Source organism: Penicillium nucicola (assembly GCF_028828085.1).
Source record: "Penicillium nucicola strain IBT 29836 chromosome Unknown utg000014l, whole genome shotgun sequence".
NCBI classification, from domain to species: Eukaryota; Fungi; Ascomycota; class Eurotiomycetes; order Eurotiales; family Aspergillaceae; genus Penicillium; species Penicillium nucicola.
Genome location: NW_026643138.1, coordinates 500590 through 525551, shown reverse-complemented (window position 1 = coordinate 525551; position 24962 = coordinate 500590). Strand labels below are relative to the sequence as shown.

At 47.1% G+C, this 24962-nt stretch overlaps 12 protein-coding genes across 12 annotated transcripts; 9 read left to right on the top strand and 3 right to left on the bottom strand.

The window, feature by feature from the left end:
• Positions 1-449: 449 nt before the first annotated feature.
• On the top strand, positions 450-889 carry N7511_011536 (uncharacterized protein; the record flags this gene model as incomplete). The annotated part of the gene is made up of 2 exons (XM_057133913.1): positions 450-845; positions 872-889. The coding sequence occupies 2 exons, from the start codon at positions 450-452 to the stop codon at positions 887-889; spliced, it is 414 nt and encodes a 137-aa protein (XP_056978583.1).
• Positions 890-1423: 534 nt separating this feature from the next.
• N7511_011535 (uncharacterized protein) lies at positions 1424-2165 on the top strand (the record flags this gene model as incomplete). The annotated part of the gene is made up of 3 exons (XM_057133912.1): positions 1424-1524; positions 1585-1994; positions 2101-2165. The coding sequence occupies 3 exons, from the start codon at positions 1424-1426 to the stop codon at positions 2163-2165; spliced, it is 576 nt and encodes a 191-aa protein (XP_056978582.1).
• Positions 2166-2907: 742 nt separating this feature from the next.
• Positions 2908-3868, top strand: N7511_011534 (uncharacterized protein; the record flags this gene model as incomplete). The annotated part of the gene is made up of 4 exons (XM_057133911.1): positions 2908-2995; positions 3085-3413; positions 3484-3601; positions 3666-3868. 4 exons carry the CDS (start codon positions 2908-2910, stop codon positions 3866-3868), a joined length of 738 nt encoding a protein of 245 aa, XP_056978581.1.
• A 479-nt stretch (positions 3869-4347) lies between these two features.
• N7511_011533 (uncharacterized protein) lies at positions 4348-4856 on the top strand (the record flags this gene model as incomplete). Its single annotated transcript, XM_057133910.1, has 2 exons — positions 4348-4432; positions 4492-4856. 2 exons carry the CDS (start codon positions 4348-4350, stop codon positions 4854-4856), a joined length of 450 nt encoding a protein of 149 aa, XP_056978580.1.
• Positions 4857-5520: 664 nt separating this feature from the next.
• On the top strand, positions 5521-7699 carry N7511_011532 (uncharacterized protein; the record flags this gene model as incomplete). Its single annotated transcript, XM_057133909.1, has 5 exons — positions 5521-5661; positions 5723-6674; positions 6734-6756; positions 6813-7257; positions 7311-7699. 5 exons carry the CDS (start codon positions 5521-5523, stop codon positions 7697-7699), a joined length of 1950 nt encoding a protein of 649 aa, XP_056978579.1.
• A 1541-nt stretch (positions 7700-9240) lies between these two features.
• N7511_011531 (flavin-containing monooxygenase) lies at positions 9241-11332 on the bottom strand (the record flags this gene model as incomplete). Its single annotated transcript, XM_057133908.1, has 8 exons — positions 9241-9374; positions 9432-9595; positions 9650-10183; positions 10244-10498; positions 10558-10626; positions 10685-10934; positions 10995-11008; positions 11076-11332. 8 exons carry the CDS (start codon positions 11330-11332, stop codon positions 9241-9243), a joined length of 1677 nt encoding a protein of 558 aa, XP_056978578.1.
• A 493-nt stretch (positions 11333-11825) lies between these two features.
• On the top strand, positions 11826-13667 carry N7511_011530 (CocE/NonD family hydrolase; the record flags this gene model as incomplete). Its single annotated transcript, XM_057133907.1, has 2 exons — positions 11826-13088; positions 13140-13667. 2 exons carry the CDS (start codon positions 11826-11828, stop codon positions 13665-13667), a joined length of 1791 nt encoding a protein of 596 aa, XP_056978577.1.
• Positions 13668-14339: 672 nt separating this feature from the next.
• Positions 14340-15510, bottom strand: N7511_011529 (uncharacterized protein; the record flags this gene model as incomplete). Its single annotated transcript, XM_057133906.1, has 7 exons — positions 14340-14480; positions 14540-14715; positions 14773-14841; positions 14890-14943; positions 15003-15103; positions 15157-15246; positions 15311-15510. The coding sequence occupies 7 exons, from the start codon at positions 15508-15510 to the stop codon at positions 14340-14342; spliced, it is 831 nt and encodes a 276-aa protein (XP_056978576.1).
• Positions 15511-16784: 1274 nt separating this feature from the next.
• Positions 16785-17621, top strand: N7511_011528 (uncharacterized protein; the record flags this gene model as incomplete). The annotated part of the gene is made up of 1 exon (XM_057133905.1): positions 16785-17621. One exon carries the CDS (start codon positions 16785-16787, stop codon positions 17619-17621), a length of 837 nt encoding a protein of 278 aa, XP_056978575.1.
• Positions 17622-18313: 692 nt separating this feature from the next.
• On the top strand, positions 18314-19174 carry N7511_011527 (uncharacterized protein; the record flags this gene model as incomplete). Its single annotated transcript, XM_057133904.1, has 1 exon — positions 18314-19174. The coding sequence occupies one exon, from the start codon at positions 18314-18316 to the stop codon at positions 19172-19174; it is 861 nt and encodes a 286-aa protein (XP_056978574.1).
• Positions 19175-19623: 449 nt separating this feature from the next.
• Positions 19624-20385, bottom strand: N7511_011526 (SDR family NAD(P)-dependent oxidoreductase; the record flags this gene model as incomplete). Its single annotated transcript, XM_057133903.1, has 1 exon — positions 19624-20385. The coding sequence occupies one exon, from the start codon at positions 20383-20385 to the stop codon at positions 19624-19626; it is 762 nt and encodes a 253-aa protein (XP_056978573.1).
• A 377-nt stretch (positions 20386-20762) lies between these two features.
• On the top strand, positions 20763-21575 carry N7511_011525 (SDR family NAD(P)-dependent oxidoreductase; the record flags this gene model as incomplete). The annotated part of the gene is made up of 1 exon (XM_057133902.1): positions 20763-21575. One exon carries the CDS (start codon positions 20763-20765, stop codon positions 21573-21575), a length of 813 nt encoding a protein of 270 aa, XP_056978572.1.
• Between the last annotated feature and the right edge of the window lie 3387 nt (positions 21576-24962).

The following is a 24962-nucleotide window of genomic DNA, read 5'->3' as shown; positions in this document are numbered from 1 at the left end:
CGCTCCCATACTCGGGAGAAACCTTTCTCCTGTGCAGAATGCGGCAAAGTGTTCGGTCGCAAGTGAGTGGAACTCAAGGAATTGGCTCTTTCATTGAGGATCTGGGAATTCATGGAGGAAAGGCGTACTGATCGTTGGATAGTGACACTCTCACGCGACATATGCGGACTCATCGGTCCTCTAATGGTTCTTTACTGTCCATAGCTCCAGGGTCATCCGAAACCAATGTCAAGCCTGCGAGGTCAAGTTTCAGCAATGGCGTTGAGGCTATACCTACGTCTATCAAGTCACAAGCAGGATTTCAAGACAGCTGGCAACCAATTTTACCCACTCAGTCGAATATTCCGTATGAGAACTTTTCGCCAACGAATATCATCGCCCCCGAGATAGCAACAGAACTGTGTATGATGAACAACTCTCCAAGTCAAGCGTCTTTCAGTCCCACATCAATGAATCGTTTGTTTGACGACATATTTGGCAATGCCACATTTGAATCGGATATTTCGATGTGGATTAACAGCGAGGACTTGGGGGCCAACTCCAACTTACATACGGATGATTCTTTCGAATCGTTGTCGTCTTTCCAACTTCCGGATGGGATGATGAAACCAGATGCTACAGATCTTCATCACTATCGCTCCGCTGACGAAAATATCGCCACCTTGCCCAAAGAGGACCTTTTACGTCAAAAATGGTTTAGCTTTGTTAGTGTACAGAGCACAGGCTACTCGACCCCCGACGATGGAGCCGAACGCAAACATATTGATGAAAACTTCATGAAAGGCTTATATCAACGACTTCACCCGCCAGCCCCGGACCAAAGCCTCCCGTCTGCGGATTTCCTGGTAAGCTCCTTGTTCTGTTTTTTTAGCTTCGCATTGCTAATTGATCCAGAACCTCTGCCTTCAGATGTTTGTCACTCGATTCAATCCCATTTTTCCAATAATTCACCTCCCGACCTTTCGGCTATCAAGCAACAAACCACTTCTACTTATGGCAATGTGCACATTAGGAAGTTTGTTTTTGGGGTCCCCTCAGGCTAAAAATATGGGACAAAGGATGTTTGATCGGCTGCACAAAGCATCCTTAGCCTCGGTGCGTGTATATCACAGTGAATACTTGTCCCAAACAAATCACTGACACAGTCACGCAGTGGGAGAAGTACGTATCACGTGGCCCCGATACAGCTCTCATGGTCATTCAAGCGGCTCTGCTTGGGCATACCTACGCTATACTTTCAGGGGTGGGTGGTGTGCTATCCAATTCCGTATATTATTTTGTCTAACAAGACTAGAAGCCGAACAATCTTTTCACAATGCAGTCCTTCCATGGAACCATCATTGCTGTGAGCTTTCAATCAAGACCTCCGCCATTTGAAACATGATTGCTGAAATATAGCTCAAAGTGGGCAAGAAAAGGTGGCATGTTTGAACCCTCCAAAAGTGCTGCCACCGATCTATCTGCGGACAGTCAGGATCTAGAAAGCAAGTGGAAGATCTGGGCCAAACGCGAAGAACGATGCAGGTAAGCTGGGCGTGTTATATATAGGCACAGTTTCGAATACGGCTAATATCTTTCATGTAGAGCCACCGCTGCCCTCTATATCCAGGACTCTGAATATTCTGCCCTGTTCACCGAAGATCCTCTCTTGCGCCACGCCTTAGTTGACTATTCTTCACTATGTTCCAATAATTCATGGGAGGCTGAAACTCACCAGGAATGGATAATAACCATCCTAAATGCTCACTCCGGAGTGACCGCCTCTGAAAGCCCCCCATCGATGGATCAAAGCTACTTTCTTTGCTCCTCGCAGGGGATAGGTGAACGTGGAGCCTTTGGCGCATACGCCAAATTGGAGAGCATATCAGCGGCAATATCCGGGGCTAAGGGACTAGGAACCTGGCTCGCCATGTCCTCACACTTTGAAAAAGATTTACTAGATTTCCAGGACAATTATCCTCAGCTTTTCAAGAGCCCTGATCACGACAAATTCAGTCTTGAAATTCTATGGCATTCAGCGTTTATCCAACTATCTGCAGACATGAATCGCCTTGAGATGTGCTCTGGACGAGATGGCTTCCAAAAGTCTCAGCTGCACAGTGAGTATGCTAAAAATTGGGCAGAATCCGCAAGCGGCGTCAGATGTGCGCTACATGCCGTACTAATTATGCGCAAGTCAGAAAATATGTCTCTTGGAGCTGATGTCGCGGTACACGTCCCTCGTGTATTGTACTGGGCGGCCCTAGTTTGGTACTGCTTTTTGAACTTTGGCTCACGTCACGCTCCTGTGTGCCCTGTTTCTGAAATCCAGTTTTCTGAAATTCCAAGGTTGGAAATCCATTCTCAAGAGTTATTGCTTGGGGATGATTGGTCTGAAAAACAAAGATCAACGATAGTGACTTCCAGAACGCTTGGAACGCTGGTTGATCTGCTGGGGCGCGTAGGGCACTGGGCACTTTCACGCAAATTGGCATCCTTAATGGCCTCTCTCATTCATGGAGATCCTGAGTGGAATGCAAAGGATCATCATTGATAGTTTCACTTCCAGAGCGTCACTCAACTGTTGACCATGAAGTAAATCTCATTCAAAATTACACCTATATTACATATGACACATATTGAGATATTCGAACGAAAGCCGGACTGTACTTTATATCATGTTTCGGGTCGAGTATTAACTGATACCAGGCACATCATTACTGTATATTCTGCGGGGTGGGAAATTACGGGGTGCTTTGCGGGGAACGAGGAACGGGGAACGGGGGTCGGGGATCGGGACATGAGAAAAAGAAACCGCCACTGGGGTACATAAAAATCGGCGGTTTCCCTGGAGAGAAATCTTAATTCGATATCTTTGATCTGACTCTTGTAATATTGCAAACTCACGACATTCTCACATCTTAAAATATGGCCTCCAACGCACCTGCCGCCTGTTGCTTCACTGGCTTCAAGCATGAAGGAACTCCCACAGGAGAGACTATCTCTATCAACAACAGTAAACAGCCCTTCAGTTCACAATAAACAACTCCCCTTCCCCCGGGTTGTATTAAGTGACTTTTGCTAATGCTGAGCTCTTGGATCTAGTCACTACATATGTTGCGCGCCCAAAGAACAATGACAAATCGGAAAAGGCAGTCCTGCTGCTTGGTGATGTATTTGGTATTTTCAATAACAGCAAGCTGCTAGCGGATGACTATGCCGCCAACGGATACCTCACATTGCTGCCCGACGTCTTCTCCGGCGACCAAATGGATATTGGAGACTTTGAAGCTGGCAAGATCGACATTCCTGGCTGGCTCTCGAGACATGGCACCGATGTGGTGGACTCCATTGTGGAATCGGTAGTGAAGCATATGAGAGAAGAACTAGGTGTGAAGAAGATCGCAGCTGCTGGGTACTGCTTCGGTGGCAAGGTAAGCAAACTCCCAACACTACCAACTTGTAGGAAAACATTCTTATCATCGAACCTTTCTCGGCGCCTAGTATGTGACTCGCTTCCTTAAGGAAGGCAAGATCGATGTTGGCTATAGCGCCCATCCATCCTTCGTATCTGACGAGGAGCTTGGTGCCATCAAGAAGCCTTTCTCCATCTCTGCTGCAGGTAAGTGGCGGTTGTACTACGCTTTGTCAATCCATGCAACCCAGCTCACAAAATTGTCTCACAGAGACCGACGGCATCTTTACCCGTGAACTTCGTCGCAAGTCTGAAGATATTCTCAGCACAACTGGCCAGCACTACCAATTGAATCTTTTCAGTGGCGTCGAACACGGCTTTGCGATCCGTGCTGACTTGAGCAAGCCCCAGAACAAGTATGCCAAAGAACAGGCGTATGTGCAAGCTCTTGCATGGTTCGATCATAACCTTTAAGCGTGAACGACGTTTGCGACCTGGGAATGTTAAGATGATAGATCGGAGGTTGGTTATGTGACGAAGATTGACAGGATGTATAAGATCTTTTCTTCCTATGGAAATTGTTCAGAGTTCCGAGTTTCATTCGTTAGCCATCGAAACCCATCAATACATGATACATTCGATCTCCAAACCAAGTAAATAACCTTCGTCATCCTTTAGGTGAGCTGCGAAAATTACCGGACCTATATCAGTACTGTACAGTATATCTCGATCCCTTGATAAAGCTAAGGTGGATACTGATTCGGCCTCGGCATTCAAATATAACGCCGAGAGATGGGGCGATTTACGACCGCATGTGGAGAACCAACTAATCAGGGATCGGTCCTTTGACGTAGTGATTGCCACCCTTGTTTCTCCCTGTTCCCTGCTCATTTCCTTATACAAACTACATTCATAACATTGATACAATTACAACTTCTCCGAAAGACAAAGCGATGAATCCAATTCAGGTCATCATCTGCGGCAAGTCTGTACATGTGGCAATCGGCGTCAAAGAAGCTATCAGGCCAACATATGAGGGTTAGTGGCTACATTCAGAATGCGGCATCTGAGCTCTAAAGGCACTAACACTGTCAAAGCGCTCCATGTCATAACCTCTGTGGCCGCTGGGATAAGCGACATTCCCCCTCTTCTGCAGGGACAAGCACCTCCCTCCAAGGAGCAGGCTAATCTTGGAACCCAAGAATACGGGAAAAAGGTTCAAGCGATTATAGCTGGTGGGGGATACAATGATGCAGAGCTGCAAAGCCTTCGCGATGCTTGCAAAGGATACGGCAATGTGCCGTGGCTACGTCACGACATAAGCAAAGAAATTGACCCAAGGCAGCCTAGGCCGAAGGTTGGAATTGAATACGGCGAGCAGATTGGGAACAAAGTAGTGGAATGTTTGGATCGCTTGAGAATCGAGGGCAAGATGGGAGAAGACGGTGTATATTGGTTTTAGTGGAATTGATTTAGGTTCGACTCCAGGGCTTAAGATGCAGCAAACCTTTCACCCTGGAACCCAGGACCTCGGAAGTACATAGGATTGACAGTCATGGGGTGCAATAGGCTATACATAGCGTTGCCAAAGTATCCCTGTGTGGCTGTTAAATCATCATTTGGCACAGTTTATTCCTCGGCTAGGAAAGAAAAACGAATATTTTCATGGGGCTTGCTCCTCGTAAATTGCAAATGGTCCTCTACCATCAACCCAAACCGATGAGAAGATGGAGGCTCTGAATACTATGTATCAACTGGTTGATTTGATATAGAGCGGTGGGGGGTGGGGTATTTCATCAGCTTTGGCGGGAGTTTTTGTCCACAGAGTCTGTCCGTCGTCTCCGGCGGGGTGCTCCCCTGTGTGGGACACCAAGCCATCATAACGCGGCAAATCTCTTACTCGCCAATGCCCTTGCGTACAGCAAATAAGCAAAATCCAATAAAATCACCTGGGATTATATCCTTTTCCCCGCGTGGTTGTGCCTCCACACCTTCCCCCCGCACAACAATGGTGGCGGGGGATGCAAAGCCCTAAGGCAAAGCCGATAATATTATAAGTACCTTCGGGTCTCATTAAGTTCAAAACGATCACCGATTGGCATATTTTTCATCTTTTATCAGCCAGTATGCCCGTTTTCGCTGACTATGCTTCTTCCTCACGAGACCTGCGCGTCCTTCCATCTTTCGCACCACCACTCCCTCGGTTGACACCTTCATTTCAGCCGGAAAATGGAGTTCGCGAAAAATATGAAGTTGTCGTTGTCGGGGTATGTCGCGCTAATCGTAATTCTCCGTCTTGTTGCCTCCAGAAGCTCACACATATTATAGGCAGGACCGGCCGGACTATTCCAAACACTTCTTCTTTCCCGCTATGGAATAAGCGATGAATCCCTGTTATGCATTGATTCAAAGCCCAGCACCCTGAAGTCTGGTCAAGCGGATGGTGTACAGCCGCGCACATTGGAGGTTTTCAAGACGCTTGGGATCTCCGACGAGATCGAGAACGAAGCATGCCATATGTGGCAATTCGCGTTCTGGAACCCTTCCACCGACGAGAAGAAGATCATTGAGCGCACTGCTGTTGTTCCAGAAGTCCTGGCTCCGTCGCGTTTCCCTTACGAGGCTACCATTCATCAAGGGCGTATCGAGCGTATTTTGGAAACTGATTTGTCGAGGTACTCTGAAAGAGGTGTGCTTCGCAATACGAAGCTTCTCGATGTACAAATTGATGAATCAGACCCCGAGTTCCCCGTTCGGATAGCTTTGGATACGGATGGAGTTGACAAGGTGGTGCGCACAAAGCACCTAGTCGGCGCTGATGGTGCACACTCGGTGGTACGGCGGTGCATGGGTCTACAGCTCGAAGGCGAGTCTTTGGATCACATTTGGGGTGTCGTGGATCTAGTCGCAGATACAGACTTCCCAGACATCAGACGCAGATGCGCCATCCACTCTCCCGCAGGGTCGATTATGATCATCCCACGAGAGCGAATTGCTTCCGGCGAGTACCTCACACGGCTGTACGTGCATTTGCCACATACTGCAGAGCCAGGGAGCGACCAAGATGGTGTCGACTCTGAGAGTGCCCGGCAGCGAAGGGGAAAGATCACCCTAGAGGGAATAATGAAGCAGGCTGCGGATGGTCTGAAGCCGTATTCTATTCGGGCTAAAGATGGAGTTATCGACTGGTGGGCTGCTTATCAAATTGGACAGCGCATATCACCGGAGTTCATTGTCAAAGATACGAAAGGAGTTGCACGGGTGTTCATCGCCGGTGATGGTGAGTACTACACTAGTGTGCTGGTAGATCAAAGCTGACCACCATTTCCACGTCTTCAGCCTGTCATACCCACAGCCCGAAAGTGAGTTCCATCATGCATACTTTGAATACACATTCTAATTAGTTCAAACTCATCAGGCCGGGCAGGGTATGAACGTTTCCATGATGGATTCTTATAATTTGTCATGGAAGTTGGCCTACCACATCAATGGGCTCACACCCTCAACAGAAGGAAATCCAAGCCCTTTGCTTGATACATACCAGGCAGAAAGACATGAGATCGCCCAGCAGCTGATTGATTTTGACCGCAACTTTTCAACCATGTTTTCGGGCAAAGTGGGTGCAACAGAGAATCTCACCCAAGAGGAGTTTCAAGGGGCCTTCACACAGGGCAATGCGTTCACCAGCGGGTGTGGTATTGAGTATCTCGAAAACCTTATTGTGGTCAGAGATGACGAGAACGGCTCTACGAGTCCAGTGAGTGGAACGGACTATGTCTCTGGAACTCTCAGGCCGGGGAGAAGACTCTTGAATGTCCGAGTGCTCCGTCATGCCGATGGAAATGAAAGGAGCATCCACGATGGTGAACAAATCCCGAACCTATTAGAGAGATTCAACAGCTGACTAAAGATATAGATATTCCTTCCACGGGTCGCTTCCGCCTGCTGTCCATGACATCGACAGACCTTCTCAACAGAAAAGGTGCCTCTGCGCAGAGCCTTGACGAAATATCTCTATTAGTTACTCGATTCCCGCCTACCCTTATTGAGCAAATAATCATCCACCCACAACTCGATCAAGAGTTCCAGTGGAAAGACATACCAGCTTGTGTGAAGGGACAGGCAGAGATGCGTTTCTACAACGGATCAACCCCAGAGGATGCCTATAAGATCTATGGTGTGGACCCCACTAAGGGTGCACTGGTTTTGATTAGGCCTGATGGGTACGTTGGCACTATTGCAGGACTTGACGGCACGGCGAAGGTGGAAGAATACTTGAAGGGGTGCATTCGACCTTGCGTCTAGGTTCTTGGGTGCCCAGGTATCTCCATCCATTCGGAAACTTCGTGTACACAATTAGATTGAATAGATACCATATACTACTTGAAATACAATATATCTGAACCTCATTTTAGTTTCTGGAACTTGAGCAACGTTATCTATGGAAAAGAGATAGAATAAGTGTGTCCCTGTACACGTACTTACATGTTTCTCAGGTTGCAAGTTTCCCGTGGATACTTCGCTAGTAGCAAGATCTTCCACAAGTGACCTCCTGAGTATGACGATGAAACACTCTGATATCCAGAGATGCCACATAAAACCTAGCATATGATGGTAGTTTAAAGTAGCACTCGCATTGACATTAGCGATGCTTCCCACGAAGAACTTGTAGACTACCTGTAGCTCTTGTCAGTCGATCCTTATCAGGCGTGCTAACCTTGCAAAAGTCTCCCTACACTACCACTTTTGCCAGCTTAAAGGCCGGTTTTCAGCCCCAATTATCTCAACAATTTCATTTATAAAGATGGATTTTCAAAATTGTTTGCCTAGTGTTTGGCCAACTATCCCAGAATTCTTGATTTTTTTAAACCTTTCCAAATTTTCTGTATCAAGGGGCACATGGGGATTTCGTTAGAAAACGTAAAATTTTCGAGATGTCCACTTTGACGCTGTGTCATTTGATATAAAACTTGTAGAAAAAACTTCATAAAAAAAGAACTTTGGGATAATTGGCTAATCATTGGATAAAAAATTTAAAACGTATATCTTTACATACAAAGTTGTGGAGATAGGAGGGGTCGAAAAACTGGCCTTTAAGCTGGCGAAAGTTATAGTGTAGGGGGACTTTTGCAACGGTATGTATGTAGCTTGTTTGGAGAGATGAATTATGACAGGTTCGGTACAGTATCTGACATGGCCACTGGCATTTTATCATGTGTGTAGGAGTCATCTGGGATGGCTCAGATATTAGGTTGTCGGCAGACATGTTGTAAGAAAGGCTGGGCCGTTTGCCTCCGTGTGCCCTTGTTTGCTATAGTTTGACTCATTTGGGTTAATATTATGCCCTTGCTCAGATAAATGGTGAATCTATCCTACAGCATATAGGTGCCATCTTGATTTGAGTAATGTGTGCTAGGAGGCATATAATAAACACCCCATACCCATGTCATCAACGTTTTTATGGGAAAACAACCATATATTTCATTTTATTACCAATTAAAAAAAATTGTTTCACTGGCAGTGAAACTAATTGTGAGTATCATACTGTATCTTTAGTCCATAGTTAGGGCATCAACGTTGCATTTGATTAACACGTTTTTAGTGTATTTCAGATACGCTCTCTGAAAAGAAGTCAGTTCTTGAAGAGACAGAAGGAGAGAAAGTGAAATATGAGAAGACTAAAAATACAATCGTGCCAAGGTGGGGGGCATATAGTCGAGGATGTGCTTTTCGGTTAGGTTTTTTAAAAGGCTGTCGCTAATATTTCTAGTTAAAACGAAGTAGATCAATGATGTACATGAAATTGCGAAACATATTGGAAAATGAAACTTAGACTATCGAATAGTCTATGGCTTGAGATAGTATGAAAGGTCCCCTCCGGTAGTTTCCCTCTGGGTCAATCCGTTTCCAAGGAAGCGGAACTCATTGCGAGAACGATAATCAATATCAAAGTCCTCTCCTCGGATATCATGAAGCATTTCTGTCCATAATAATCAGCATCGTCCAGCGCTTCTTTAGCCAAAAATAAATAACTTACCTCTGTAATGAATAACACTGCCTGCATGCAGAGCAGTAATCTTCCCCTTGGTGCTATTGTTCTTATACCAGCTTCTGCATTCACCTGCCCACACAGTTCGCCTTAGTAGCTCTTGAGACCAAACACTCAAGTCATTGACGACCTTTGCTTTGACTGAGATGGATCTACCGTTCCGCCATTAGTCAGGTTCGTCGAGAATGATCAACGAAGGAACTCACTTGATGTCTTCTGCTGCAATCTTCTTGCACCATTTCAGAATGTACTCTGTCATCGCATCCATGGAACCCATTAAAACGCCATGTGCGACTGGTGAATTTGGGCCAGCGTAAATGAAATAGTTAGGGTTGTCAACAGCACACATGCCAAAGTAAGCCTCAGGCTCATCTTTCCACTCTTTTTCCAATCGCACACCGTTACGTCCCACGAGGTTCCATGATGGGCGGAAGCTGACATCGAAACCGGTTGCGCAGACAATGAGATCATATTCCTCTTCGCCTTCGGTTGTCAAGATTCCCCTCTCAGTGATTCGTGAGATCGGTGTCAAGTTTGTTCGAACATTATCCTCATGCAGTGCATTGAGATAGCCATCGCCGGGGGTCAGACGACGGCAACCCACATTGAAGGTAGGAACAAGGCGCTTGATCAACTCGGGATCTCCACCGAGTGCGTCTTCCATCTTCTTTCGATAAAGCTGATCCATGGCTTTTTGTTCTGGTGTTCCGTTGATCATTGAATGGAAGAATTGATTGAATCTAGTATTCCGTCAGAGTTAGTCCACACGTAAGCTCAAATGAAGGAAACCGATAACTCACCCATGCTCAAGCTGCTTGCGCATTTCAAACAGTGCCTTGGGATCTTCTTGAAGTTGCTTCTTTTTCTCTTCGGTGTAGACAAACTTGCCATCTTCGGCAAACTCTTCAAGGTAGTTCGTCGCGATCCAAGTTGGGTTGCGAATATAATTGACGACCTGAGCGGCGGTCTTTTGAATCTCTGGCAACAGCTGAATTGCGGAAGAGCCATTACCAATGACGGCGACCTTTTTGTTGGACCAATCATAAGTTTGGTCCCTATATTCTCGATCAGACTTCTTTCCTTCGTCTAGCAGAACACGGAATGAATGACTCACCATTTGGCGGTATGCATCAGCTTTCCTTTGAAGTAATTCATGCCTTCAATGCTGGGCCAAGACCATTTACTAAGTAGATCCCACCGGTCAGCACATCCCTCAAAGGGTCATTCGCAAGAAAACTCACTTCAAAAAGCCAGACGCATTGATCAGGACATCACACTCATCCTGAATAGTCTCATCGGCCTTGGATACATTGACATGCCATTTGCCTTTGTCGTCATCCCATACGGTCTCATTGACTCGTGAATTGAACGATACAAATTTCTCCAAGCCCCATTTCACGGCGGTATCTTTCATGTAGTTCCAGATCTCTTCACTTCCGACATAGAAAGAAGACCAGTTTGGATTGGGTTGGAAGGGGAAAACATAAACATCTAAGTGCCGTGTGTCAGCAGCAATACTAACCTTGAAAGGTGTGCCACCATTTTACTCACGGGCTGGAACATCGCTATCATCATGCAGATTAGTAAATTTCAAGAGGCATAGCTAGATAATCAGAACTGTTTGAAGCTTACCATGCAGCTCCTGGGTATCGATTCTCGTACCAAGTCCCACCAAGATCAGGGTTCTTTTCGTAGATTTGAAGGTCGATCACATCGTCCATCTTCCACTCATGTTTGATCTTGTGGGCAAGGATCAACCCCGAAAACCCAGCTCCAATGCAAACAAGGCGAAGCTTTCTTGCTTTGAACAACGGTTGTTCTAAGATCGACACCCAGTTTGCAGGGATTTCGGTCTCTGCCACAGGGAGACTATGTGTGCTGACAGTCATGTTGGAAATGTAGAATAGAATGAGCGATAATAAAAACGAATAAGGCAGTATGTCTTGGTTTGGGGTTGTTATTTTATACTGGCCATTGGCTTATAGTACGGGGGCAATGACCTTGCGGGGGTACCCCGCGAAAGCCAACGGAAACGGGGGGAAGGTCGCGGGCTCGGGACTCCGGACTTGGCGGCTCTGGGGTTGCCCCGCGAAAGACGTCAAGTCCGCCTTCTGGGTTAACCCCGTTACACCCCACCATGTCCCGCATTCATGGCTTGACAAACTAACCCCTCTTCCCCTCCAAAGAGCCACCCGGCATTCGGTTACGATCTCGTATTTCCGTTGTGCTTGGTAATTTCCGAAATGCGGCGAGAATACGATGAGATAGCCAGCATCGGTCACGTTACGTCGGCTATAAATTGTTGATCAGCTGTCACCTTGGAACATCTCCTATTTCAAGACATCTCGTGTTGCTCTTTCTTTCTTTTCTCTACCACAAATCATGACGACGACAGAAAATCTGAAATCTCAATTCCAAGACCTGGAATGGTATCCCCTGCCCGAGCCGCAGGAACACCCACAATACACTTACGATGGCTTCCAGCCTGGCGTGACCATTCTGAAGAAAGGTCACACACGCTCACCAGACCGTCGAGCCTTTCCAGCCGAGACAATTTTTGAACGAGATGTTGCAATCACTATGCGAGATGGAATCAAGATCTACACCGATATATTTCGTCCGGCTGGTTTGGAATCCGGCGCTCGAGTCCCCGCCATTCTGCCTTGGAGTCCTTACGGCAAAACCGGAACCGGTGTTCAGGACTACGCCCGCATGGCACCATTCCGTGTTGGTCTAGGATTGGAACAAACTTCCGGTTACGAAAAGTTCGAAGGTCCAGATCCGGCTGACTGGACACACCGTGGATACGCCATCATCAACGTGGATGCACGGGGAGCGGGTCGATCTGAAGGAAACATTGTGTTCTGGGGTCAGCAAGAGGCCGAGGACATCTACGACACGATCAGCTGGATTTCTAAACAGCCGTGGTGCAACGGCTCTGTTGGAATGGCTGGAAACTCGTGGCTTTCAATTGCGCAAATCAACTTTGCTTCCCGCCTCGAACATCCTGCACTCAAGGCCCTGGCACCGTGGGAAGGTCGGAACGATATTTACCGAGACTCACTGGTCCGCGGAGGTCGCAAGCACAATCCAGGCCTGCACAAGTTCCTCCTCGCGGGATTTGCGGGGCCAAATGCCGCTGAAAACATGCCCGCCATGATCAACAAGCGGCCACTGTTTGACGACTACTGGGAAAGTAAATACATCCACACGGAAAAAATCAATGTTCCCATCTATATTGTCGGGTCTTATTCATCCCAACTCCACAGTCGTGGCTCATTCCATACCTTCCGAACTGCGAAATCCTTGAAAAAGTGGTTGCGTGTCCACCCATACCAGGAGTGGTACGACTTGTACCGACCGGAGATCGTCGATGATTTGCAGAGTTACTTCGATCGATTCCTGAAGAACATTGAAAATGGCTGGGAGCAGAATACTCCACCGGTTCGTCTATCGTTGCTTGGATTTGAAACCGGTGGTGGTCAAGTACAAAGTGTTCGCGAACGAGCTGAGCAAAACTGGCCCTTGGATCGACAAGTCCTGAAGACCCTTTACCTGGATTCAACAACGAATACTCTCCAACGCAGTGTTCCAGCTACTGCATCGTCCATTTCTCACTCGGGTGGGAGTATGGAAGCTACCTCGGTATGTCCCCATCTAATCAGGCAATTTCATGTAACTAATGGCGATACTCAGGACTTTACTCTTTACTTCGATGAATACACGGAGATTGCGGGCTATGCCAAGGCATCTATTTGGATGTCCTGCAAGGAACACGATGACTTGGATGTCGCTGTGCAGATCCGAAAGATTTCCAAAGATGGCAAGCCCCTGGAGCATCTCAACTATCCATGCCCTGTGAGTATAGAACAGGTTCCAAATGTCAACACAGCCAAGGCGTTAGGGCCACAGGGATTCCTGCGAGCCTCACATGCGGTCAGCAAGGTGGAAGAGCTTTCAACCGAGCAAGAAGTATTCTACAAACATGATCGGCGCGAGCCCATTACCCCAGGATCAATCGTCAAGCTGGACATTACATTCTGGCCAATGGGAATGGCCTTCGCTCCCGGCGAGGGACTCATGCTGCGTATTGCAGGCCACGACATGTGTTATCCAGAGACCGATAAAATCCCACCCGCTTCGGAGAACAATCAGAATGTGGGAACACATGTTGTACACACTGGTGGGATTTATGACTCTGCTCTGATCCTTCCATTTATCTAGACTCTCGTTTATATCTGAACAATGGGGGATACATACATAGATTACCATAGACCATATCATACTTCACTCGGACGTTATTTTGAGCTCCTGATGTATCGTGCGCCAGACCGCGTCCACAAGCCAGGGAGGGAGCTGACCGCAACATAGCCAAGTATGGTAGTGGTATAAGGAACGCTTCATAGTAGGTCGAGAAGTAGGACAGTCCCACTGTTCTCTGATCTATCTACTGCAGGGAGTAAGCAGGAATCAATGAAGACACTTATTCAAGGATCTAGCTTGTTTCTTCCGTTTGAAATAAACTATAAGTGTGTGCCTTTGGAACGAGTGATATAAGTACACCCTCTTAAAGGAGAGTCATAATTCAGGAGACACATCTAGATAATCCAACACAATATCATCCATTTCAAGCATACAGTCGCCCTACAGCTGATTTCAGTCATTTCGTGACAAAATGACGGCAGATCTTTGTTGCTACAGTAAATTCCGACTCGCGTATTGAATCTGCCTTCCGATTGGGGCTTGTAAGTCATTCAGAGCAGAAGGTCCAAAGACGGATCTCAGAGCTTTTGAAATCGTTTGGCGCTGCTATTCAATAGATGACTCCAGGTCTCCCGATAAACCCCTTTCGATGATTAGAATGAATGGAAAAAATGAGCTCAGCTTGTAAAATACTTACAATTTACTTCGGTTATTCCAAACCCCGCTGAGATCTCCGACAGGTAGACAGAGCGGAAACCCAACACAATCAAGAAGTTGTGCTGTCAACAAGTAAAATCCGAGCATACTAACAACAAATAGACCTGCACCACCACCCTAAGCCGATCATGTTAAAAATGATAAGACACTAGAGGCAAGAAAGTGACAAAACTCACCACTGTCAAACGATTAGCGAGAACAATGTCCCCCTGGCCCGCTTTCCAGTATGAAGCAGAAAAAAGCGAGAAAACCAAGACCATAGTTGCGAACATGGCAAAATATACAATGTTTGCCCTCGTTGCGCAAACGGCGTAAACAAGCATCAATGATCCCATAAAGATGTAGAAGAACGCTGTCCATCAGAATTAGGTTTCAAATGTAAGAGGAACAGTAATAGAAAAGTACATACCAAAACTATTCACGAATCCGGGACTATGAAGCCCTGCCAATGTATTGGTCGTGGTAGAAGAATATGGAGCTACAGATAATGAGCACTGGAATTATAACAGCAAAGCTTGAAACTTACCTGCGGCGTAGAAGCCTGGAATTAAGGTAGCCCCTGACGCTAAACAGAAACCCCCTGAACTGTGTTAGTATACTAGTAGACCTAAACTTGGTACACGCAGGGATCAAGATTACCAAAGTGTCCGAACACAACTGACGAGAATGTGTTTCCGATGATGAATTCGAGCACACTAGAGATTACTAGCAGCACTCCACCCAAGAGCATGAACACTCCTCTATCCCTAGTCAGTAAAGAAATCCTCAGAACTCAGGTTTGGAATCATCTCACGAGAGTGCAGCACCGCCTCCCCCCGCGCCTCGCCATGCCATCAAGCAACAAGAAAGTGGCGAGGCTGTCAGCACGAAAGCTCCGAGTCCGCTATCATTACATCAAACCATGTCAATTTTTGGATTCCGGAGACAAGCCTATTGTCAATACTTACAGGGGAGTAGGGTTACCCAGATTCTTTGCGAGAGAAGACTGGCGGTGCATCATGGGGCTCAAGTAGAGCCTCTCGAATTGCTCAGCGGACAAGGTCACCGAGGTCGGAATCTGCATCAACCCAGGCATACTTTCATGCTCATGATGCTGAGTCTTTGGTTCGACGATGTGATTTCCGGTCTCCATTTGGTCGGCTATCATGGGGTGTGATTTCGGTTGCAAATTCTGGAAATATTCGCGGAGCAGATGAAGTGAAAACACTTGAGTTGGCGAGGCGTAGCTTTATACATAAGGGTGCGAGTCGATGACCACTTCTCCATATTCCTCATTGGTCAAAATCACCTCGGAAGCGAGCTCATCCATAGTGAGAATAAAGTGCATAGTAAATATCTTGCGGGGAAATGCGGGAAATGGGATTGCGGGGAAGATAGAGTTCGACTCCACATGCAAATCATGCAAACAACCAAAGTTCCGAAACGTCACTGGACTCGCCTGGGTTAGCCTGCCGAAATGAAGCTCCACCGAACCAATCATATCATCCCTTTTGGAGCTAGTTCGGAAGATATCGCTGTCAATCACAGTCTGACAAAGGCGATCCCCTAGCTTAGTCGGCTACTTTGACCTAGGCTCAGCGGCGTGCTAGGATTGACTTGGTGAGCAAAGAGCGGCGACATGAGTACTCTGACGGATGGGGAACACCAAGAAGTGGCAAAGGAAATCCAGTACAGAAGTACTACCAGGCAAGGTTTCGTTGGGACTCAATTGAACAACAAAAGGCCGCTGTATTCATTCACGTACGTCCAAGCTTCAAGCTCAGATCCAAGTAACTCATAGTAAAGTAGCAATGTAGGATAGAACGATGAAGATATTGCACACATATCTAGGCTTCTTTTAGCTGATGAGTTCTGTAGCGTGACTATTTTTGCCCACTCATGGCTCACCAGGTCAACAACAGAGAGAGGAAGGAGACTGACAAGGGTAAAGATAAGTGGTTCAGGTGATTTTGTGGAGGCCTGGGGATTTGTGGATGACTAACTGACAGAATAAGGCGGTGAAAGGTATCCTAGGAGATCTGATTCGACGTAGCTGAGTGAGCGGCTCAAGTGCATTTCCCCCGCCACATCCCTCATGTGAAGCAAGAAAGGGAGAGAGACCTCTGCTATATAAGTTGAGCACTACCTATACATGCGAAAATGCCCACTCCAAAGGCCTCAGAACGTGAACACATCTGCTCATGGTGTTCTCTGTCGTTCTCCAAAAAAGAACATCTTGCCAGACATACACGGTCTCACACGCGCGAGAAGCCGTTTACTTGCGCGCGTTGCGGGAAGCTTTTCAGTCGCAAGTCTGCTTGATGATCACCTCCACCGTATTGAGGAGATTCTAACTATCGTAGGGATACCCTGCTTCGCCATTCCCGAACGCATGGGCCTGAGACAAATGTTCAGCCGGATCCAGGCCGGCGGGACTCAATCATGACCGACCCCATCGGTGTTACTCCGGGAGTTAGCCAGCCGATACATGACGATCTTCAGACTTTCACCGAACCACCTGCCTCTGCCCCCCCTTTCTTACCCAACTCTTCACCCTCACAAAATATCACCCAGAACGCCCCGCCCACAATTTCTAGTACACATAGCTCCAGCCAGGGTGCAGCAGCGCAACTAGTGCACCTTTCAATGCCTGAAAGTAACGCGCTCAGCACTGGTGGTACATCGTTTTCTGATGAACCTTCAATGAATCAGTTGCACAATGACCAAGATGCTTGGAATACTGGTCTCGATTCCCAGATCTGCTCGTTACTCACAAACGCAGATCTAGACATGAACGCACTTGAATCATCTATGATATCCTTTCTTAATGACCCGACACCTGAAAGCTGTGTCCAGCCACATACTGAAAGGATGGTTTACAATGATCGCTTGACTGAGCCGGCCTACTCGCACAAAGAAGATACGATTCAAAGACATTGGTTCACATCTTTCGGACTATCTACCAGTGGCATCTTAACTCCCGACACTGAAGTCGGACAACCGCATGTTGATGACAGGTTCAGGGAGGAGCTATACCTACGACTGCAGCCACGAATCCCCAATGATCCTCTTCCATCCACTGAATTCCTGGTAGGTCCTTTCAGCTCGTTTTACCAGAGTAGTCTTCTCACCTACAAAGAACCTTTGCATACGGATGTACTTCACGCGCTTCAACCCAATTTTCCCGATCATCCACGTACCAACTTTCCGACTACCAAGGAAAAGTTCATTACTACTGTTGTCCATATGTTCTCTTGGAAGCTTGTTGCTTGGGTCTGATCGGGCTGCAATTCATGGCCGGCACATCTTCGATCGAGTCAGCCAGGCTGCTCTCGCTTCAGTGCGTGTGCCCTACTCAATCATTTAAAATTCCTTCCAATTACTGAATTCTGCCAAGTGGGATAACCACATCTCACGCGGGAAGCCAGAAGCACTCATACTGATTCAATCGGCGGTGATCGGACATACCTTTGCACTATTATCTGGAGTACGTGGTACATGAAGGCTCTGGCCATCGAATTCCCTATCAATATCCTCCCCGTTATCTGACGAAACTAGAGACCAAGGGACTTATTAACAGTGCAGTCTTTCCATGGCACCGTGATCGCAGTATGACACCCCTATGTTTTCATTAGTTTCAAACCACTTTTATGGACACAGTCACTGATTCAATCAACCCGAAGTGGGCCAAGAAACATGGTATCTTCCAACAGCAAGGTCGCGCTGAAGACAAGATCTACGATATGCTCGATCATGATTTGGAGTTTGCATGGAAGTCCTGGGCCCAAGTTGAAGAGCAGAAAAGGTAACTGAAATACATCCGCTAGCAACAGAACTTGATGTTATTGAGTAACTAACCTCGTCATCGAATACAAAGGCTTGCCGTAGCACTCTACGCTCATGACAGTGAATATTCAGCACTGCTAAAAACCGAACCTTTAATGAGGCATTCCGCATCTAAGCTACCCATCATGTGTTCAAAAGAATTATGGGAGGCCCCCTCGGCTCAAGAATGGGGCAAGACGTTATTGAAAGCCTCTCAAAACGCAAATAATACACCAAACCTCTCTACGACTGAGCTATTCAACCCCATCACATTCATACTTAAGAATCCAAACCGAATGATGCAGGATTCATTCAGCATTTACTGTGAATTGGAAGTCATTGCGGCATCTATCACCGAGGCAAGAGAGCTTGGCTCCTGGCCGTCTGCATGCTCCCAACTGGAAGCGACCTTGTTACAGTTGTATGAGGACCGACTCAAACCCACTGTGAATGGTACCAACAGCCTCCTTTGCCTTGAGATTCTTTGGCATTTTCTTTTCATATCTCTTTATGCAGACCTGAATCTGCTGGAGATCTGCACGGGAAGAGATGGCTATGAGGAGTCACAGCAGCATCTCCACTACGCAAAATCTTGGGCAGCTTCTCAAAACGGCCGTAGATGTGCATTGCATGGCGCTTTAATATTACGGAAATCAGGTCGCGTCTCCGTGAGTGCGACGACGGCAATTTACCTTCCGCGCGTGTTATTTAATACTGCTTTGGTTTGGTACTGGTATACGGAATTAGGTCACGAGGGACGTGTCGAGGCACAAGGGAGTGACGACGAATTTTCGGAGTTCAAGATTCTTGGTATCGATTGCAACACTTTATTGTTTGAGGCACATGGCTTCAAACTAGCTCGACCTAGGAAGGTTGAATCCAGCACGCTCTACGATCTCGTTGATTTGCTCAGACGCCAGGGTAGCTGGACAATCTCGCGCAAGCTAGCATCGTTGATGAGCTTGATCATCCACGGAGAAGCTGACCCAGAGGATTATCATTCTTGAATGGGATTTCGTCGCATAAGTGATTTTTCTTTTGCATATATGTCAGTCTGAATATTACGACAGCATAGTTGGTTCTCATGTTACCGGGATACCTTCTGGCTCGTGAATCTCTTCGCTCTATCCTTGGAACATAAAGAGTATCTCAAATGTATCTTTAAAAATTAATGCGCACCGGGTCTTTGAAAAGAGCTTATTCTTTGACATTTGTGAAAACAGCTTAATCTCATCGAAATAGGGTACAACGTTGGAAACACTACGTGGAAATGACATTGTAAAATGTTTGGTGGTTGAAATTTGCGATAAATCACGTTAGACCATTCATTTTGGAGGAAATGAGAGCGGTAGGAAGACTAAACAACGGCAATGTTTTGTATCATGAACAGCTCGTGAAAACATTCGAAGGCTCTGGTTGTTGTGGGATGTATTCTCTTATAAAAGACTGTCTTGAATTACCAGGCCGTCAAACCGCCATCAACAAGAATATCAGAACCCGTTATATAACTTGACTCATCGGAGGCAAGGAAAGAAGCGACATTGGCAACCTCATCAGCACGTCCCAGACGGCCGAGCATGATCTTATCCAACATTGTCTTCTTCCACGCCGGATCTTCCAATAGTGGCTTCGTCTGTAGGGACTCAATGACACCCGGAGAGACGGTGTTAGCCCTAATGCCGTGTGTGCGGCCTTCCATGGCAAGCTGGCGGGTCATGGCAATAACACCGCCCTTGGCGGCGGTATGTGCGATGGCAGGTAGTACGGCAAGACCAACCCAGCCGTTGACGGAGCCGACGTTAATGATGGACGCGCCTGATGCCTTCAAGTGGGGCCACGCAACCCTGGTGAGCAGGTAGACGATGTCTAACTCCATCCGGATGGTTTTGTGCCACGCTTCGTCGGTGATGTCGTCCATCCACCCGAAGTAGGCCATGCTTGCGTTGTTGTACAAGCAGTCGATGCGGCCATACTTTTCAATAGTGGATGTGATGAGCTTCTCGCAGTTTTCGTGAGACGTCAAGTCTAGAGGCGAGTACGAGACCATTTGGCCGCCCGCCTTCTTCACAGCTTCGACCGTGTCTTTGTCATTGGCCTCGTTGAAGTCACAGCCAACAACGACGGCACCTTCTTTGGCAAACTTCAAGGCTGCTGCGCGACCCATGCTGCCGCCGGTACCGGTGATCAGGCATACTTTGTTCTCGAGACGCCCCGCCATGTTGATGATACGTTGATGATAGCTTGCGTGAAAGTGGAAGAAACTGATGTGAATAAATAAAATCTAAATAATTCCAATCGAACTTGAAAGCCAGTAAATATTCAGAATGTGGCGAGACTTTGCGGAACTGTATTTCCTCATTGCGGCGGGGGAATGCTCCGATCTATAGTTCGTGCCCCGCTGCATTTAGAGCATTCCGATGCACCGGTCCCGCATATGCACCCCACGCTTTCACCAGGCCCCGCATGATATCTTGTATACAAGTGGCGTGGACCGTAGGACCCGGGCTCACTGTCGCACAGATAATATTCCCTGGGCAGCTCTCTTGATCTTGTCCTTCATCTTTATGCCCACAGTCCCATCTCAAACCTCCCAAAATGAGTCTTGATGTTGAAGCTGGTGCTAATGTGCCCCCCATCAAGGTTTACCCAGACAAGTTCGCTGGTCAGGTCGTACTGGTTACAGGAGGCGCGCAGGGCATTGGTGCTGTCACCGCTGAGCTCTTCAGTGCCCAGGGCGCACAGCTGGTGCTTATTGATATCCAAGAGGAAAAGCTGCAACAGGAAGTTGCTTTGATCGAGGGACGTGGCGGCAATGCTACCTACCATGTTTGCGATATCACAAACGAGACGTCGGTCCAAAATGCCATCGATTGGGTGATTTCCACCTTTCACAAAATCGACATTCTGGCCAACATCGCTGGAATTTACCCTTCAGCCGACATCACCGAAACCTCGACCGAAATGTACCGCCGAACCATGTCGCTCAATGTCGACGGCACCTTTTTCCTCACACGCGCGATACTCCCGTACATGAGAAAGGCTGGGTATGGTCGGATCATTCACACCGGCTCGACGACCTTCCAGGAGCCAGAGAAAGGCCAGGTTGCCTACGTCACATCCAAAGCAGCCGTGGTCGGACTGGTCCGGGCAACTTCCAATGAGGCCGGAGCCGGAGTGACGGTGAACGCTGTCATGCCCGGGCTGATCAAGACTGAGGTGGTCTGGAACTACGGGGTTCAACCAGACGGTTCTCATCCGCTGTTTGACAGTGTGATCCAGAAGCAAAATGTTAAGCGATGTGGATTGCCTACAGATGTCGCCCATGCGTTCTGCTTCGTCGCCAGCCCAGAAGCTTCTTTCATCACAGGACAAATTTTCGATGTTGGCGGCGGTGAGACCTTCCATTAGCCTTTTATGGTATTTCAAAAGCAAAGGAAAGAAAGAACAGTTTACGTATAGGACCAATCGAACTCGATTCTTCAAAAGTTGAACTACACGTAGACCTGCGAAACAAGGCAACCACAGAGACAATAGTAGGTTCCAAGGGTGTTTTACTGGCTGCCGCTAAAAGGGTATGAGGACCAGGGCAATCCTTTGGCCGCCATCCGTTTGATAGAGTCACATTCCTCCATGATACACCATTTATAACTCTCTCAGTTCCGGTTCCCTCTCTGGGTAGTACTAAGTTCCAGGCCCACCACACCCCCCAACTTTATAATCGCATTGTATTTTACTTTTCCAGTGAAAGGTACTATACTTTTGAGATTTAGCTGGATCTACTGGCTGGATATAAAGGAGGTAAGCTCGAAAGGCGCCAGAGAGAAGGCAATTGGACCCTATTTCGTCAAAGACCCGGGCGAAAAAAGGAACCCATCTGTTAAGGAGATGTAGCCAAGAATCATAGGTCTCCTTTATTACCAGGAGGGTAGTCATACTTGGTATTCCGCTAAGTCGGGGATGGTGGAATTCACACCGACAAAACGGACATTGCCTTTGTAAGTTCCATGGGTTGAATGTCATCGGAATGACGCCTTATTGAGCTCTCATTTGGCAATCTATAGAAACAGTGTTCAATAAAGAGTCTCCCCGGATCTTCATTCCGCATGCGCTAACGTAATTCCCAAGCGAGCGGCCGAGCCCAAACAGCATAGTAAATATGATGAATTACAACTTGATATACCAACAACTATGGTCTATATGGACTTCTGCTGATAGCGTCCTACATTCTAAGTAATATTTAGTCTCTTTTGGAAGTTTTGAGAAATTTTATAATTCTATTATCCCGGTATATATATTTCTACTTTTTGGCCACGTAGTTTTCGGTAATTTTCGAAATAATGAAGATACCATCTTCTACTCCTTTTGAAATTGATAAACAGTGCTGATGCGTCTTATCGATGGATATTTCCACACAAGGAGCTAAAACGAAAGCATGGTTGTTGAGACATAAGTGTTGAATATGTCGCATTTAGTAGGGTATTTTGGATGGGCCGCTCGCTTGGGATTTACGTTATCCATGGGTATCGGTTAACTGATGTGGGGAAATGCCTTCAGTATTTTCGGATGCATAAAATGGGGTGGGGAAATAGCAAGCCTCCCCCTTCATTTCTACTGTCCAATGTTTGTGGGGAAAACACATGCCAATGCCGAGATCAACTGCATGCCGATCTTGATGTGATTCATAGTGGGTGGTTGTGGCTGTTCGGGTATGCCCCCATCTTCCGAAAGAGGATGATCAGGGCTTTCTGGTACTCTCAGTATCACCTTGTAGAAAGCCCTCGAAACATTCTTCGTGCTTGGTTTGCTCCATTGGTTCAAGCGAACACCTTGTCTTGGCTTTGATTCCTCGAGGTGATGGTGTTAGACCCCAGCAGCCATAACAGGTATCCTAGGGCCACGCGACTCCTGGAAGCTGCTGTTTTGCCCCTACAGGCCTCTGAACAGCTGTTGGGAGCAAGAGAGCCCCAGGGTCAAGATGTTTTCCTAGCATTGATAGTGCTGTTAGCAGGAGGCTGACTGATGATAGTGAAGATGACAGACCTACAGGCTACTATAAAGTTGATTTTCCGGGACTCTGTACCAACATCCACATCATCATTTTCAATAAACCGGTCACACTCCTGTTGACGACTTGTTGATTCCTAGAGGTGTAAGTGGCGCTCCTTGCGCTATAGCTTAGTCTTTTCAGAGTGACTCGATGGCGCAGATTTGTCCGCAGGATTAGTGAAGGTGTTTGTTGAGGGCATTTCACGAAGTCGAAAGGGACTATGATCACTCTAGGATCCCAAAGTATGCTCCCAGGGGCTCTGCAGCTCCTGGATCTGGATAGTGTATTCCCAGAGCCATTTAGATATTCAGCCAGGAACATATAGTAATGGTCTCAGGAGCAGATCTCGTCTTCCTGGAACCTAGAATAGCCCCAGGAGCTAATAAGCTTTTCCTAGGGGATGAAAGCCCCTGGAAACGCTTTGCGATCCCCAGAGCCGATTCTCTTGTTTGCAGATACAAGCTTACAAGCACAAGATACAGGACTCACACGAATCAGATCAGTTCCCTTAGAATTCTGGGCCCCATTGTGGCATTAGACAGACACCTTAGAGGGAATTAGATAAAGCATTCAATACTATCAACATAAAAGTCATTCAACGTAGTCAAACTTTGCCTAGAATCCGAGGACTTTTAGCGCTCTGTCAAACACTGGTGATGATAGTGGTGTAAGCCTCGTGATTGTGGTGGGTGAATGTACCTCAGGTTTTAATTCTCGCTGGGATGAACGCGCCAAAAGACATATATTGAATCACAAAACTCTACTCACACTCGTTAGACTCATGAACTCCAGCAGTAGAAAATATAAAAGTGTGGTTAAAAAAACATAGTGAAGAACGTATCTCAACATCGGTCATAAGTTCAAAAGTTGACACCGCCAACAACGACGGTCACGTTTCAACGGGACGGGTCAAGCACCCGCTCGCGTGTCGCCTGACGCTTCCGCAATCCAGAGTCTTGACGGACGGAACACTACACACAACTTAGACAACCAACATTCAAGCGACGCCCAAAAATCACACAATCCATGATGCGGAGTGATGAAAATGTGGGCACTATTGGGAAAATTAAAAAAATGAATCACTTTCATTTCCTCAATATAGAAGACTGAATATTCAACACTTGGCCAACGTTTCTTAACCGACTCAACTTCACTGTTTTTCAACATGACCAGCATTTTCGCTCGGCGGGCATCTCAAACAGCTCTGACGATGTCGCTGCAGATAGTTGCGGTATTAGAGTCTGCCTCACTTAGGATAGGCATGGTGTCCTTCAACGTTTGCTTCTCAGCAGAGCATACGCGACTGGAGCTGAGGAGCCTATAAATACGTCCTCCTCCCCCCAGCAACTGGTTCTGCAATACTTTTCCTTGGCTTCCAGAGTCGAGCAAGCCTTCCTTTCGAAGCACCAGATAAGTTCTTCCGTCTGACTATACTAAAATTTCAATGCACTGACATTTATGGTTACGTTGTGGACCGCCACGGGAGTGCGAATGAGAATGTGATTCCCACCAAGTCCACTTGCTACAGTACCTATGCCAGCCCGCCAACCAAGCTTATGGGGCAAGAACATGATGCATAAATTCTAGACGTTCGTCGTCCACGATAAGGTGAGTTGAATATCGCGCCTCTGGCCGCGTCAAGTCCGATGCCTTGTGCCAAGTTTGTGCCACAGACACGAAAATCACTGACAGTAGCATGCCATTGTAGCAGCCCATCACCAACTGCGGAAACTCTTGTCACGAGAAAA